At 44.2% G+C, this 16,308-nt stretch overlaps 1 protein-coding gene across 1 annotated transcript in view; it reads left to right on the top strand.

The window, feature by feature from the left end:
* Positions 1-16,308, top strand: part of CHD2 (chromodomain helicase DNA binding protein 2) — a 434,678-nt gene that overhangs the window by 73,565 nt on the left and 344,805 nt on the right. The window contains 1 exon segment of the mRNA XM_030189719.1: positions 9,599-9,685. Coding sequence (XP_030045579.1) covers positions 9,599-9,685 — 87 coding nt within the window.

Here is a 16,308-nt window from a genome sequence, read left to right on the forward strand (position 1 = left end):
AAGTAGACGGCCTCCACTGGAGATCCTTTCATTTCCACCTTTTGTTAAGGAAATGGCTGGTGCCATTCCATTTCCTTTGTAAGTGGAGGATGAGCCCAGAGCCAAGTTGCTCGAAGTCCTGGACTACACATTTCCTCCTAAGGGAGGTTGTGACTGCCCCTCTCCACAAGGTACTCAAGGAAGTCCTTGTCAGGAACTGGGAGTCCCCTCTCAGTCCCTGTCGTGCCCAAGAAGATTGACACCCAGTGTCGGATCCACAGTGAACCTGGTTTTGTTAAGCCTCAGTTACCTCACAATTCCATAGTGGTGGAGTCCGCTGTCAAAAGAGCCAGGAGTACTAGGGACTATGTCTTGGCACCCCAGGCAGAGAAGCTAGAACCCTGGATTCTTTTGGATGGAAGATGTATCAGGCTTCAATGCTCATCTCCCATATACAATCCTACCTGCTCTTCACGAGTGTCTACTTGCAAAACTCAGTGCAACAACTGGTCAAGGGGCACTTACTACACTTTTGATGTGGCATCCAGGATCTCTGGTTAAAGTATAGCAATTCGCAGACTCTCATGGCTACGTATTTCTGACTTGGAACACTCTGTTCAGCATTGGTTGTTGGACGTCCCTTGCTAGAGGATAACCTTTTTGGAGGGAAGGTTGAGGAGGTTGCTGACCAAAAAGCAGACTGATACAATATCTTCTGTCTCCTGCCAGGCACCTTCTGCATCCACCTCTTCAAATAGGAGGGCTTTTGGCAAGCCGAGGAGCTACTACTATTCTAGATGTAGGTACACTCCTTCAGCTTAAGATAGCACAAAGGCAGACGGTCTGCAAGCTCCAAGATGGAAAAAATACAAAGCAGATCGTTAAGAACGTAATTTATTGAAATAATTTAAAAATATAAAATCATAGATACATATATAATTTTTATATTTTTAAATTGTTTCAATAAATTACGTTCTTAACGATCTGCTTTGTATTTTTTCCACTCCTTCAGCTTGCCAGCTTACTCAGGCTCGGCCCCAGTGTGCTCGTTCACGCCTCAGCTCTTCCCATCTCTAACCATCATCTGATAACTTTCACACTTAAACAACTCCCCCCCCCCCCCCCCCCCCCCCCCCCAATCCCATCCAATCTCAACCAATACATTTAGGAATCTTCAGGCTATTAACCCTTCTATTCTGTCCTCCAGTGTTTCACATCCCTTCTCAACTACTATGTTATCCAAGTATGTCAATGAAGCTGTCTCTTCCTATACTACTACTCTCTCCTCCTCCCATTCTCTGTTCTGTAAGGGGTAACAAACCCCAGCCTTCGCTGACCTCTAGAATCCGCTATGTTCCTGTGCCCGCTCTGCCGAACGCCTTTGGTTGAAATCCCATACCCATGCTGACTTCATACATTTCAAATTCTTGCTGACCTCCTTCCAGTCTGCTCTTTTACTTGCCAAACAGGACTATTACATCCAGTTGACAAATTCTCTTGGCTCAAACCCTCTACATCTCTGCCACACTGAACTCTCTCCTCAGAGTGCCATCACCTCCAACTTCCCCCCCAGACTCTGGCTGAGTTCTTTCATGATAAGGTTCACAAGATTAAACTTGAATTCTCAACCAGGTCACCTCCACCTCTCCTTCCCTTAGCCCATTCTCTTAACCCTCCAAACCCCTGCCTCCTTTTCTTTCTTTTCTGAAATCACTGAAGAGGAAACTACACATCTTATTTCCTCCTCGAAACCAACTACCTGTTCCTCTGATCCTATTCCCACCCATCTACTTAACACTCTCTCTCCTACTGTCATCCCTTTTATCTGTCATATCCTCCATCTTTCACTGTCCACTGCGACTGTTCCTGATGCCTTCAAACATGCCGTAGTCACACACTCCTTAAAAAACCTTCATTGGACCCTACCTGTCCTTCCAACTATCGCCCCATCTCCCTCCTCCCTTTCTTATCTAAGATACTTGAACGTGCTGTTAACCACCGTTGCCTTGACTTTCTTTCATCTCAAGCTATTCTTGATCCACTTCAGTCTGGCTTTCGTCCCTTCATTCAACTGAAACAGCGCTTGCTAAAGTCTCCAATGATCTGTTCCTGGTCAGATCCAAAGGTCTCTATTCTATACTCAATCTGCTGCTTTTGACACTGTTGATCACAGCCTACTCCTTGATACGCTGTCCTCACTTGGATTTCGGGGCTCTGTTCTTTCCTGGTTTTCTTCTTATCTCTCCCAGCTTACCTTTAGTGTATACTCTAGTGGATCCTTCTCTACTTGTATCCCACTGTCAGTTGGTGTACCTCAGGGATCTGTCCTGGGACCTCTTCTTTTCTCCATCTATACTTCTTCCCTTGGTACTCTGATCTCATCCCATGGTTTTCAGTATCATCTTTACGCTGATGACTCCCAAATCTACCTCTCCACACCAGAAATCTCAGCAGGAATCCAGGCCAAAGTATCAGCCTGCCTGTCTGACATTGCTGCCTGGATGTCTCAGCGCCATCTGAAACTAAACATGACCAAGACTGAGCTTCTCATCTTTCCACCGTAGACCAGCCTCGCATCCTTCCCCACCGATCCTCCAGGCCCCCCCCCCCCCCCCCGTGTCGCTGGGTGGGAGGGTGGGAGAGGGTTTGGCCGGCGGCGGCCACGACGGTTTCTGGGGGTTTGGGGGGAGGGCCTCGTTGTTCGGGCTTCAGGGCAGGCTGTTTGACAGGTTTGGGCTTTTCACAGCCCAGACCTGTCAAACAAGTGCGGGAGGATTGTACTGAGCGCATGCTCGGCACAATTCTAATGCACTTTAAACATGATGATCAAAGATAAGTACATAAGTAATGCCATACTGGGAAAAGACCAAGGGTCCATCGATCCCAGCATCTTGTCCACGACAGCGGCCAATCCAGGCCAAGGGCACCTGGCAAGCTTCCCAAATGTACAAACATTCTATACATGTTGTTCCTGGGATTTTGGATTTTTCCAAGTCCGTTTAGTAGCGGTTTATGGACTTGTCCTTTAGGAAACCGTCCAACCCCTTTTTAAACTCTGCTAAGCTAACCGCCTTCACCACATTTTCCGGCAATGAATTCCAGAGTTTAATTACACGTTGGGTGAAGAAAAACTTTCTCCGATTTGTTTTAAATTTACTACACTGTAGTTTAATCGCATGCCCCCTAGTCCTAGTATTTTTGGAAAGCGTGAACAGACGCTTCACATCCACCTGTTCCACTCCACTCATTATTTTATATTCCTCTATCATGTCTCCCCTCAGCCGTCTCTTCTCCAAGCTGAATAGCCCTAGCCTCCTTAGTCTTTCTTCATAGGGAAGTCGTCCCATCCCCGCTATCATTTTAGTCGCCCTTCGCTGCACCTCTTCCAATTCTACTATATCTTTCTTGAGATGCGGCGACCAGAATTGAACACAATACTCAAGGTGCGGTCGCACCATGGAGCGATACAACGGCATTATAACATCCTCACACCTGTTTTCCATAATAGCGCTGCTTAGATTTGCATGCATTATCTTTGATCATCGATGCAGAAAAGCCCTGCGCTGTCCCGTCGCTATTTTTAGAGCGCTGTTTGGAACAGCGCAGGGCTTTTGATCATCTGGGCCTGGGTAAATCTCTTTTATCTGCACCCTTCTCCTCCACTGCAAACTCCAGACTCCGTTCCTTTTATCTTGCTGCACCATACGCCTGGAATAGACTTCCTGAGCCGGTACGTCAAGCGCCATCTCTGGTCGTCTTCAAATCTAAGCTAAAAGCCCACCTTTTTGATGCTGCTTTTTACTCCTAACTTTATTAACTTTGTTCAGAACCCTTATTTTATCATCCTCACTTTAATGTTCCCTTATCTCTTGTTCTGTCTGTCTGTCCTAATTAGATTGTAAGCTCTGTCGAGCAGGCACTTTCTCTTCATGTTCAAGTGTACAGCGCTGCGTACGTCTAGTAGCACTTTAGAAGCTATAAGTAGTAATGGAAAAGACTTTATTGAAACTCAAGCAAGACCATGGAACAGTGATTCTCATTGTGCTGTACTGGCCTTGGCAGATATGGTTCCCTCTTCTTCTGCAGTTGTCCCCTGAAGAACCATGGAGATTGGTGTGTTTTCTGACCCTCATCACATAGAATGAGTGGTTGCTTCTGTATCCTAAACTGCAGTCTCGGGCTCTCACAGCTTGGATGCTGAGAGTGTAGAATTTGATTCCTTGGGTCTTTTGGAGGGTGTCTTCCAGTCTTGCTGGCTTCCAGGAAAGGTTCCACTAAGAGGTATTACTCTTTTAAATGGAGGAGGTTTGCCATCTGGTGTGAGAGCAAGGCCTTAGATCCCCTTACTTGCCCTACACAGACCCTGCTTGAATACCTTCTTCAGTTATCAGAGTCTGGACTCAAGACCAACTATAAGGGTTCACCTTTGTGCAATTAGTGCTTATCAACGTGTAGAAGGTAAGCCCATCTCTGGACAGCCTTTAGTTCTTCGCTTCATGAGAGGTTTGCTTTTGTGAAAGCCCCCTGTCAAACCTCCACCTGTCATGGGATCTCAACGTTGTTCTCACCCAGCTGATGAAAGCTCCTTTTGAGCCTCTGAATTCCTGCCATCTGAAGTACTTGACCTGGAAGGTCATTTTCTTGATGGCTGTTAATTCAGTTTGTAGGGTCAGTGAGCTTCAGGTCTTAGTAGTGGATTCACATTATACTAAGTTCTACCACAACAGAGTAGTCCTCCGCACGCACCTTAAGTTCCTGCCGAAGGTGGTGTCGGAGTTCCATCTGAACCAGTCGATTGTCTTGCCACATTCTTTTCCTAACCTTGTGCCCATCCTGGCAAAAGCAGCTTGCACACCTTGGATTGCAAGAGAGCATTAGCCTACTACATGGAGCGGACAAGGTCCCACAGACCACCCAGCTTTTTGTTTCTTTTGATCCCAGCAGGATGGGGGTCACCACTGGGAAACACACCATTTCAATTTGGTCGGCAGATTGCATTTCCTTCACTTATGCCCTGGCTGGGCTTTCCTTGGAGGGTCATGTCAAGGCTCACAATGGCTGTATCGGTAGCCCACTTGAGGTCAGCCTCTATTGAAGAAATTTGCAAGGTTGCGATGTGTTCTTCAATCCATACATTCACAGTTCACTGCTGAGCAGGTTACCCTACACGACAGTCGGTTTGAGCAGACAGTGTTGCAGAATCTGTTTGGTATCTAGAATACAACTCCACCCTCCTAGATCTGTTTTATTCTCATCCAGGCTGTACTTTCATTCAGATTGTATATAGTTTCAGGTTAATCTGTGTTATGTCTTTGCCGTTGCAAGGCCCAATTGATCATTGTTTGTTGTTTTGGGTGAGCCTGGATGCTAGGGTTCCTCCACTTTTGAGAAAATTGAAGCCTGCTTGTCCTCTTGAGAAAGCGAAGATACTTACCTGTAGCAGGTATTCTCTGAGGACAGTAGGCTTCATATTCTCACAGTCCCTTCCACCTACTCTTGGAGTTCTCTCTTTGGTTATTTTTACTTTTATATTTTGCTTTAGTATTAAACTGAGGAGACCGCGTTCGTGTGACAGCCAGGAAGACATTTGCACATGAGCGGTGGAGCATGGCTCGCACTCCACAAAGCTCTATTTTTAATTTGGGCAAAATGCAGGATCGGGCAGTGCAGATCGGCATCACCCACTTGTGAGAATATGAAGTCTGCTGTCCTCAGAGAATACCTGCTACAGGTACGTACCTTTGCTTTTCGTTTTTTAATGAAAGTTTTTATAGGAGATGTCATGTCATATGTCTTTGGTCAAAGTATTCTACCATTTATAACTGCGTTGTATGGAAAGTTGGTGGTGTGTATTGATTTGTAGACCACTCCTTTGCAGCTGGGAAGTGGATAATCTTGTGGTCTCTTAGCTTTTCCTTGAGGTTTAGTTAACAGTAGCTCTACTAATGACATCAGGTAGCTCGGAGCAGTGCCATAGATAACCTGGTATATGAAAGTACGTACTTTGAAAACTACTTTTGCTCTTATGGGTAGCCATGGCAGGGATTGTGATAGTGGTGTGGCATGGTCATATCTGGATACGCCGTAGATCAGATGTGCAGAGGTGTTTTGTGCTGTCTGTAGCTTTTTGTAGATGTATTTCCTGCAACCCGAATAAACCGTGTTGCAGTAGTCTATCTGTGCCAGAACAAAACTTTGGACCAGGATGCTAAAGGTGTTTTTGAGAAGTAGCTTTTTAGTTATCACAGTTAGTGATCTGAATACTCTTGACGTTAGAGCAGACACTTGCGGTTCTACCGTAAAGTGCTGGTCGAGTAGTATTCCCAGCACTTTGGTGTTTGTGTTTAGAGCAGTAGTTCCCAAACGTGGTCCTGGAGGCACCCCAGCCAGTCAGGATTTTAGGATATCTATAATGAATATTCATGAGAGAGATTTGCATGCAGTGGAGGTAGTGCATGCAAATCTTTTGCATGAATATCCATTGCAGGTATCCTTGAAACTTGACTGGTTGGGGTGCCTCCAGGACCAGGCTTGGAAATATTCTGTGTGACCGATAGAGAATTTGTTACATACTATTGGTTTGTATGGGCTAGTTATTGTCATGAACTTCACTTTTTCTCTTAAGTTTAAGCTTCAAAGCTGTGGCCCAGGATTCCATCAGATCAAGCGTTTGTTTGATGTCTTCTAGCGCATCTTGAATGTTGTTAACAAAGGGGATGCATATGGTTATGTTGTCTGCATAGATGTATGTGTTGAAACCGCTCTCTTCCAGTTTTAGCCTGGGGGGGGGGGGGGGCATTAGACTATTAAATAGAGATGATGAGATGGGGGAGCCTTGAGGCACTCCTTATTCTGAGGTCCATTCTGATGATAGAGATCCTGATGTCTTCATCTTGTAGGATCTGCTGCTCAGGAATCCCACGAAACATGAAAGTACCATGCACCCTGAACCTAGGTTGTCTGTTTTTTTTAAGTAACAGCCCATGGTCCACCAAGTCGAAAACTGAGGATGTCAAACTGGAGGACCATGCCCCTCCTACCTTTGCTGACCTCCTTTCTCAGCTGTGTCACCAGTGATGTTAGAACTGTCTGTTCTATGGCTAGGGCAGAAGCCTGATTTGAGAACTGTGCAATAATGAAGATGAAGTGTATCATATATTCTGTAAGTTGTGCAGCTATGCCTTCCATCTTCTTCATCTGCCTGGTAAGACAGGATCAGATTCTCTCGCTCGCTCGCTCTCTCTCTCGCTCTCTCTCTCGCTCTCTCGCGCTCTCGCTCTCTCTCTCTCTCTCTCCTCTAAACTCTCCAGAACATTTCAGTGCCGGAAATGCCAGATTACCTTGTGCTATGTTTAGAAAAGACCCTTGAACTTCCAGTGAGGCTATAAATTACAAATTATTCCATTAGGAACCCTGGGGCTCAGTTCTAACACCATGGGTATTTATGCCATGAAATACAAGTGTTTGGGCCAATTATATAATTTTCGGATCTCTTTACCCTGGGCCTGGCTGGAGAGGTGGAGTGATGCAACTCGTTTGTTGTGTGTGCTTCCGAAAAATGGTGTGTTCTCAGCCTCGTGGTGTGTGTGCATACGTGTAGCTTTAAGGAAACTGGTGATAGCCAGTGTGATATAACTGTTAGAACACCTGGGCTGTTTGACAAACTACACCAAAAGTCAGCTGGTCTTTCTGCAGGTGCCAGAGAACTTCAGCATCCACTTGGCAACAAACGGGGGATGGTTTTCTTATCCAGGAATGGATAGACTAGCTTTGAGCCCAGAAGTGATTTATAGTAGTAGTAGAAGGATTTTTGTTCTTGGTGGACCCCAAGGATATGGGAGTACCTGCAGCTACTCAACTCCATGATTGCATGGGCAATTGCTCAGGTGAGGCTGCTTCAGTGGGCCTTTTCTGTTGGCTACAAACACCAGAAGATCAAGATTCAAGTCCTGCTCTCCTAGACTTTCAGGAAGTGGTTCACTTGGTGGTATATTAAGCTCATCTCCCATGTGGGGAGAGTCACCCAAAGGCATTGATTTGTCCCTGGAAGCCTCGTAGAGCATTGGCCATTTAGCAGCATGGTGCTACAGCACTTTCTTACATAATACAAGGAAAGGCAGTATGGCTGACAGTGCTATAGCAGTGGTCTATATCAACAAGTAAGGAGGCACCAGAAGTGCTGATGCGGTGAAAGAAATTGACCAGCTTTGCAGCTGAGCAGAGTTCAGTCTTGTAGCATTCTCAGTGGCACATATTGTAGGAGTGAAGGATATTCAGGTGGACCCTGGGGATGTGGGAACTAAACCTGTTAGTCTTACAACTTCTGGTGGGACATTGGAGGCTCCCATGCTCGACTGCATTTTGTTGGGTCATCATCAGAAATGCAGCAGTTGCAGGAAGAAATTGGGGTTGACAGAGACAGACATGCTGGTACAGCGCTGACCCAATCAGAGTCCCCTGTATGTTTTTCCACCATGGCCTTAATAGGCCTTTGCCAGAGCAGTAATTGAGGGAAACGCCTGCCCTGAAGGATATAACTTTGACCAATCTGTTGGTCTGGACTGGTCTAACAGGATGGAAAGAAGTGAAATTTTGCCTTACCTGATAATTTCCTTTCCTTTATTCTTATTAGACTAGTTCAGCGCCCACCTACTATGTTACTATGTATGTTACTAGTTCAGTGCCCATGTGGGAAGACTGCGTTCTGTTTTGGAGAACATTGTTGCAGCATCTGCCTATGATTTTTGCCTTTTCTCCTTTAGTGTTCGTTTTACCTTCAGGGGATTTTTCATCTTTGTATACAGTTTTTTTTTTTGTTTGTTTGTTTACTCCTGCTCTGGCATAACCATACTGACAACTTCCAGGTTACACCAGGAAGACATCCGTTTCTCTGCCTCAGCAGGAATCAAGGAAAGGAAATGAATTAAGGCATGCCAGCAAGAAATCTCAAATCGGTTTTGTTTTGTTTTTTTGGTGGAGGTGTGGGGGGGTGTGGGGCGAGGGGATTGAAGGAAGTTAGCATTCTTTCATAGGTGCAGCACATTTTTCTTTGACATTTTTACATGTCTTCTGAGACCTGATCCATGTAACAGAATGTATATACTATCTTAAATTTGCTCATTCACTGTTTTGGCACCTGAGATTATTTGTGGCTTACAGGATTGAGTCAGTTTCTTTGAACACACAAAGGCGGTATATCAAATCCCATTACCCTTATCCATGAGCACATCTTATCCATGTTAGAATCATAAAAATGTGTTGACTAACAAGGGAAACTGAAAAATTTAATAGTAGCGCTTAGGGGGAAGTTATCAACCCAGGCTACTGTTAAAGATGGGTTATTTTACTTTAACCCAGGTTATTAGTACCTAGGTCTCATAGCATAAAATGGAACCTGTGCTATAACAGCATGAGCTGTGGTAAAATAACCAATCTTAATGGTAGCCCATGTTGATGATAACCCCACCCCCCCTTAGTGTTATAAGTTAGTATAGCAGAAACAGGAAGGATTTTATTTTATTTTCTAAAACATCCTAAATTTATGATTTAGCTGTGCATAAAATTTATAGCAGTAATTGATGGGATGAAGCAGGCCTCTGATGGTCTGTTTATTTTGCAGATGTGGGAAACATATCCTGATGTTTATGGGGTTAGGAGGTCAAACCGGTGCAGACAAGAACCATCTCGATTTAATATTAAAACCGAGGTAAGGAAAAATCAAAAATTTAAAATAAAAATAAAATTAAAAAAAAAAATCAGTAGCAGGAATGTCTTAACTTTTCTTTTTAAAGTAATTTTCTTGTGCCTTATTTCACGACCATCAAAATTTAGACTGAATGATAAAAGCAATCAGGCAAACAGTCCAAACATATATGTATATTTACAGAGATCAATGTAAATGAATAAGATAAACCAATAAATGGAAACTTCCTAAAAAATACATTTGTAACAACAAATCAGCTTTGCTTTCTGTGGGTTCCTTGTCTTAAACTGGTCTTAAAAAAAAAAAAAAAAAAAATCAGGAGTATGAAGCTATTTGAGGCAATGATGGCTTGTTGATCACAGCTGCTTCCAGTCCTTGCTTCTTATATTGTATGTCTACTTCCTATTGTCCTCTGACCCTATTTGATTGGTATTATGGAAAATGAAAATGGATAAGGTACATTGAGAAGCTTGGAGGCTCTATGTAACTGTGGTTGATGGTTGCCCAAGCTGAATTGCCCTTGAACTGAAAATCTCAAAATTAGGTTTAAAATTATATTATTCAGCACTCAGTCACACAATAATGGTCATAAAACGACTGTCAGAACGTTGGTGTTTTGAGAAGGGGCACATCAATATAAAGTTTTATTTAAAATTGCAAAGATAAGTTTGATACAAGCCCTGTGTTTGTATCATTCTGCATGCATTTTGAATGTTTGTACATCTGCTTAATGTGCAGATTTCTAATGTCGTAGTTCATGTATTCAGCCAGTTCATTTATTTTGGCTGTGTACATGGTCTACTGAAGCACATATTTAATATCACTTACTAACTGAACAGTAAGACTGTGTGCTGTTGTGCTTGTAAAGAATTGACTTTGACCCCTAACTTGCCTTGCTGGTATGCTCTAACTCAGTGTTTCTCAAACTTCTATCCAACATGACCCCCATTTAAATACTTAAAAAAAAAAAAAATCACATGACTCTAGATGATGAAAACAAAATAGCAACCATTCCCCTTCCTTTTCTCATCTATTTTCTCCTACCTCACTTATCAAAAGTGTTAAGACAGCAGTACCATAAGTCAGCGCAGGGTCTTTTGTATCGCTGTTCACTTATAGATCCTAATACTGTGGTTGAATTTCCAATCTAACAGGATGCTCACATAGGAGGAGGAGGTAGGGACTGTGAGCATTTGTTGGCTCTCAGGCACCATACTGACTGCCACTATTGGGCATAGATAACTGGAAGTCCAGAGGGAGAGGGAGCAGCCCTGTTCTTGTGACCTTCATCTACTAACATTGTGACCCCATTTGGGGTCCTGACCAACAAATTGGGAACCAGTACTCGAACTTATGAGCCTGTATATAATAGAAGATGGACCAAAAGAACACTTTAGTTAATCAAGAGTATCTTCCTAACTCAAGATTGCATAAATTGCAGAAACAAAATGTTTCTTCCTTATATATCTGCTGAATGGGCATTACACCATATAAAAGAAATATTTGCTGTAAAGTTGAGGGCAGTAAGTAATGGGGTCGATACTCAAAAGGGTTTATCCTGCCCGGTTAAACCCTGCTGAGCTAGCCAGTACCAGATATTCAGCGTCATTTAATCGGTTTAGTGCTGCAGAATGTCCCCGCTAACTGGCTAAGAAATCACATAGTTAGGACAGGAAAACAGCTCTCCTGATTTTATGCAGCAAATGAACTGGGCACCGATCTGAATATCAGCTGGTGCCTTGTTAACTTTGGGTCAGTGGACATATACCCAGTTATTCATTGGTGGAAACTGCTAATGCCCTGGCATTAAATATCCAGGATTAGCCCGTGGCTGGAAATGGCTTGCAAGCTGCTTGCTGCTGTGGGCTGAATATTGCCCCCAGTAAGTTAACATGAATGTAGCAAAATTTGGATTTTGGATGTTCACAGGATGCCGTTATGCAGCTTTGGACTTCGATTTAGAAGGCTTTACCTAATTGCATAAATTGAGGTAATTCAACAAATTGTGCCTAGACGTACACACCACTTATTCTCATCATAGGCACCAGTAATTGGTAGTTATGGGCAAATGTGCACTAGACGCTATTCTATAAGGTAGTGCCAAAGTGCTGTAGCATGTATCTGCAGGAGGGGAGTATTTGTGGGCAGAGCATGGGCATGTCTCCAAATGACACATGCAACTTAACAGGCCAGGGGTAGGCAATTCCAGTCCTCAAGAGCTCCAGGCAGGTCAGGTTTTCAGGATATCCACAGTGAATATGCAGGAGATAGATTTGCAAGGACTGCCTCCTTGGTATGCAAATCTATCTCCTGCATATTCATTGTGGATATCCTGAAAACCTGACCTGCCTGGGGCTCTCGAGGACCGGAATTGGCTGCCCCTGAGTTAGGCTCATCACTTGGCGCTTGTAGGTGTGCCCGTTTATATATACCATTGACGTGGCGTAAATGGTTGCATGTAAACTGAGTCGTGCTTATGCCCAGCTGCTGCTAGTGTTCTATAATGGCACCTTGGTGCACAGATACTGTTACAGATTTGCTGCTTAGTGCACAGCATTGGTGCCCCTAAGTGGAGGCCCCAGTTTATAGAATTGTCTCCTGTATGTTTTTAAGTTTTGAAAATAGGTAGATGCTTTATAGTCATCCTTCCCTGGTTCCCACCAGCATGGATTTAGCACTAGCACCCTGTGTAGACTTCAGTCTTTATGAATTCCCGCTCTGTGGAAGAATGTATTCTAGCCATATGCATGAGGGAGGCTTGGCCTTTTTGTGAACTGTGCTCCCCCCCCCCCCCCCCCCCCCCCCACACCACCACTTTTGAGCTTTTCAATCATATGATGTGTGTCCTTAGTCTGCAGCTGTGATTCTTGAAAAACTTCCCCATTTGTCTGCAGCTGTGATTCTTGAAAAACTTCCCCATTTGTCAAGATTTCAAACAGTATTGTAAAGAAGGTTACCTTAGCAAGTGGCATTTTGACAGACAAAGGTTGAGGCACATTTGGGTGTCCTGGTGTTCTGTAGCATTTCATGCTTGCCTTCCTCTGAACTGAAGCTAAAAAGCTCTGAGTCCTTTGAAAACAAGATATTTTAAGGGGTGGGGGGGGGGGGGGGGGTGGGTGGGAATAGACTGGCCTTGATCCCGGGAAAATTGCACTAGAGTAGATGAGCCCATAGAAGGGATTGGGGGGGGGGGGGGGTTACATTCTTTGGTTCCAGATAAGTGCACTTTTCTGAGAGAGTCACATTCAAGGTGGCAGTTCTGGTGTTAGAGCAGACTTTTAAATCTGAACTGTTTTATGTGTTTGTGTCCAATATATATCTGAGGTTGTCTATTAAAATGTCAGAAAATTCATTTTTATTCTTGACCTTAGATTGAGGAAAGCGGTATGCGCTTTTTTTTTAATGTAAAGTTTATTAAAGTTTTTATATTAATACACAAACAGAAGCATAAAAACAGTATGCTAACAATAAAAAAAACATTATTAGTAGAAAAGAGAGAACTCCAAGCAACAACAACCCCTTGCTACTCCCCCCACCTCCGCCCTCCTCCCCCCAAATCCACCCCTCCCACTGAACTGAAAACTTATAAAACATAGAAAACAGAATGAAGACTGTGGAATTCAACACACATCATAAATGTGAAGAGAAGTAAGCTTGCAGTGGGGCCCATAAGTGTGTTTAATGGCTGTCAGTTTTTCCATCAATAGAATGTAGCTCAATCGGTGCCGCTAGCCTGGTAGAATAGACGCTTGAGGTGCTTTCCGTAACTGAGCAATTGTGCATTTGGCAGCAGTGAGATGAAAAAAATAGAATCTGTTGCAAGATATCATCCAAAGATGGGGAAGTGGCATTTAGGAGGCACATTTAGTACTTAAGTGTTGCCATACTGGGACAAACTGAAGGTCCATCAAGCCCAGCATCCTGTTTCCAACAGTGGCCAATCCAGGTCACAAGTAACTGGCAAGATACCAAAACAGTATAATACACTTTATGCTGCTTATCCCAGAAATAAGCAGTGTATTTTCCCAAGTCCATTTTAATAATGGCTTATGGACTTCTCTTTTAGGAAGCTATCCAAACATTTTTTTTAACCCCCCCCCTAAGCTAACTGGTTTTACCACATTCTCTGGCAACGAATTCCAGAGTTTAATCACACATTAAGTGAAGAAATATTTTCTCTGATTCGCTTTAAATTTACTACTTTGTAGCTTCATTGCGTGCCCCCTAGTCCTAGTATCTTTGGAAAGAGTAAACAAGCGATTCACGTCTACCCGTTCCACTCTACTCAGTGTTTTATATACCTCATAGTAGATGATGATGGCAGAAAAAGACCTGCATGGTCTATCCAGTCTGCCCAAGACAAACTCATATGTGTATACCTTACCTTGAATTTGTACCTGTCCTTTTCAGGGCACAGACCGAATAAGTCTGCCCAGCAGTATTTCCCGCCTCCCAACCACCAGTCCCGCCTCCCATCACCCCGCGCTTTCCCACTCATGGCAGGCTCAATGCGGTAGGCAATGGAGGGTTAAGTGACTTGCCCAGAGTCACAAGGAGCTGCCTGTGCCGGGAATCGAACTCAGTTCCTCAGTTCCTCAGGACCAAAGTCCACCACCCTAACCACTAGGCCACTCCTATCCTAGCCTCCCAACCACCAACCCCTTTTTCCCCCACCTGCTCCGCCACCCAATTTCAGCTAAGCTTCTGAGGATCCAATCCTTCTGCACAGGATTCCTTTATGCATATCCCACGCATGTTTGAACTCCGTTACCGTTTTCATCTCCACCACCTCCCGCGGGAGGGCATTCCAAGCGTCCACCACCCTCTCCGTGAAAAATACTTCCTGACATCTTTCCTGAGTCTGCCCCCCTTCAATCTCATTTCATGTCCTCTCGTTCTACTGCCTTCCCATCTCCGGAAAAGATTTGTTTGCGGATTAATACCTTTGAAATATTTGAACATCTGTATCATATCGCCCCTGTTCCTCCTTTCCTCCAGGGTATACATGTTCAGGTCCGCAAGTCTCTCTTCATACGTCTTGGAACGCAAATCCCATACCATCCTCGTAGCTTTTCTTTGCACCGCTTCCATTTTTTTAACATCCTTCGCAAGATACGGCCTCCAAAACTGAACACAATACTCCAGGTGGGGCCTCACCAACGTCTTATACAGGGGCATTAAAACCTCCTTTCTTCTGCTGGTCACTCCTCTCTCTATACAGCCTAGCAATCTTCTAGCTACGGCCACCGCCTTGTCGCACTGTTTTGTCGCCTTCAGGTCCTCAGATACTATCACCCCAAGATCCCTCTCCCCGTCCGTGCCTATCAGACTCTCACCGCCTAACACATACGTCTCCCTTGGATTTCTACTCCCTAAGTGCATCACTTTGCATTTCTTCGCATTGAATTTTAATTGCCAAACGTTAGACCATTCTTCTAGCTTCTTCAGATCTTTTTTCATTTTTTCCACTCCCTCCGGGGTGTCCACTCTGTTGCAAATCTTGGTGTCATCCGCAAAAAGGCAAACTTTACCTTGTAACCCTTCGGCAATGTCACTCGCAAATATATTGAACAGAATCGGCCCCAGCACCAATCCCTGAGGCACTCCACTACTCACCTTTCCCTCCTCCGAGCGAACTCCATTCACCACCACCCTCTGGCGTCTGCCCGTCAACCAGTTCCTAATCCAGTTTACCACTTCGGGTCCTATCTTCAGCCCCTCTAGTTTATTTAAGAGCCTCCTGTGGGGAACCGTGTCAAAAGCCTTGCTGAAATCTAAGTAGATTACGTCCATAGCACGTCCTTGATTTAATTCTCCTGTCACCCAGTCAAAGAATTCAATGAGATTCGTTTGGCACGATTTCCCTTTGGTGAAACCATGTTGTCTCGGATCTTGCAACTTACTGGCTTCCAGGAAATTCACTATCCTTTCCTTCAGCATGGCTTCCATTACTTTTCCAATAACCGAAGTGAGGCTTACCGGCCTGTAGTTTCCAGCTTCTTCCCTATCACCACTTTTGTGAAGAGGGACCACCTCTTCCGTTTTCCAATCCCTCGGAACCTCTCCCGTCTCCAAGGATTTATTAAACAAATCTTTAAGAGGACCCACCAGAACCTCTCTGAGCTCCCTCAGTATTCTGGGGTGGATCCCGTCTGGTCCCATGGCTTTGTCCACCTTTAGCTTTCCAAGTTGTTGATACACACTCTGTCTCCCCTCAGTCGTCTTTTCTCCAAACTGAAAAGCCTAACCCATTTCAGCCTTTCCTCATAGGGAAGTTGTCCCATCCCCTATATCATTTTTGTCACCTTTCTCTGTACCTTTTCCAATTCCGCTATATCTTCTTTGAGATGCAGCAACCAGAATTGCACACAATATTTGAGGTGCAGTCGCACCATGGAGCGATACAAAGGCATTATAACATCCTTGTTTTTATTTTCCATTCCTAATAATACCTAACATTCTATTTGCTTTCTTTGCTGCTGCAGCACACTGAGCAGAGGGTTTCAAAGTATCATCGACGATGACTCCTAGATCCTTTTCCTGGTTTGTGACTCCTAATGTGGAACCTTGCATCACGTAGCTATAGTTCAGGTTCCTCTTTCCCACATGCATCACTTTGCACTTGC

Source organism: Microcaecilia unicolor, chromosome 1 (genome assembly GCF_901765095.1).
Source record: "Microcaecilia unicolor chromosome 1, aMicUni1.1, whole genome shotgun sequence".
Lineage (NCBI taxonomy): Eukaryota > Metazoa > Chordata > Amphibia > Gymnophiona > Siphonopidae > Microcaecilia > Microcaecilia unicolor.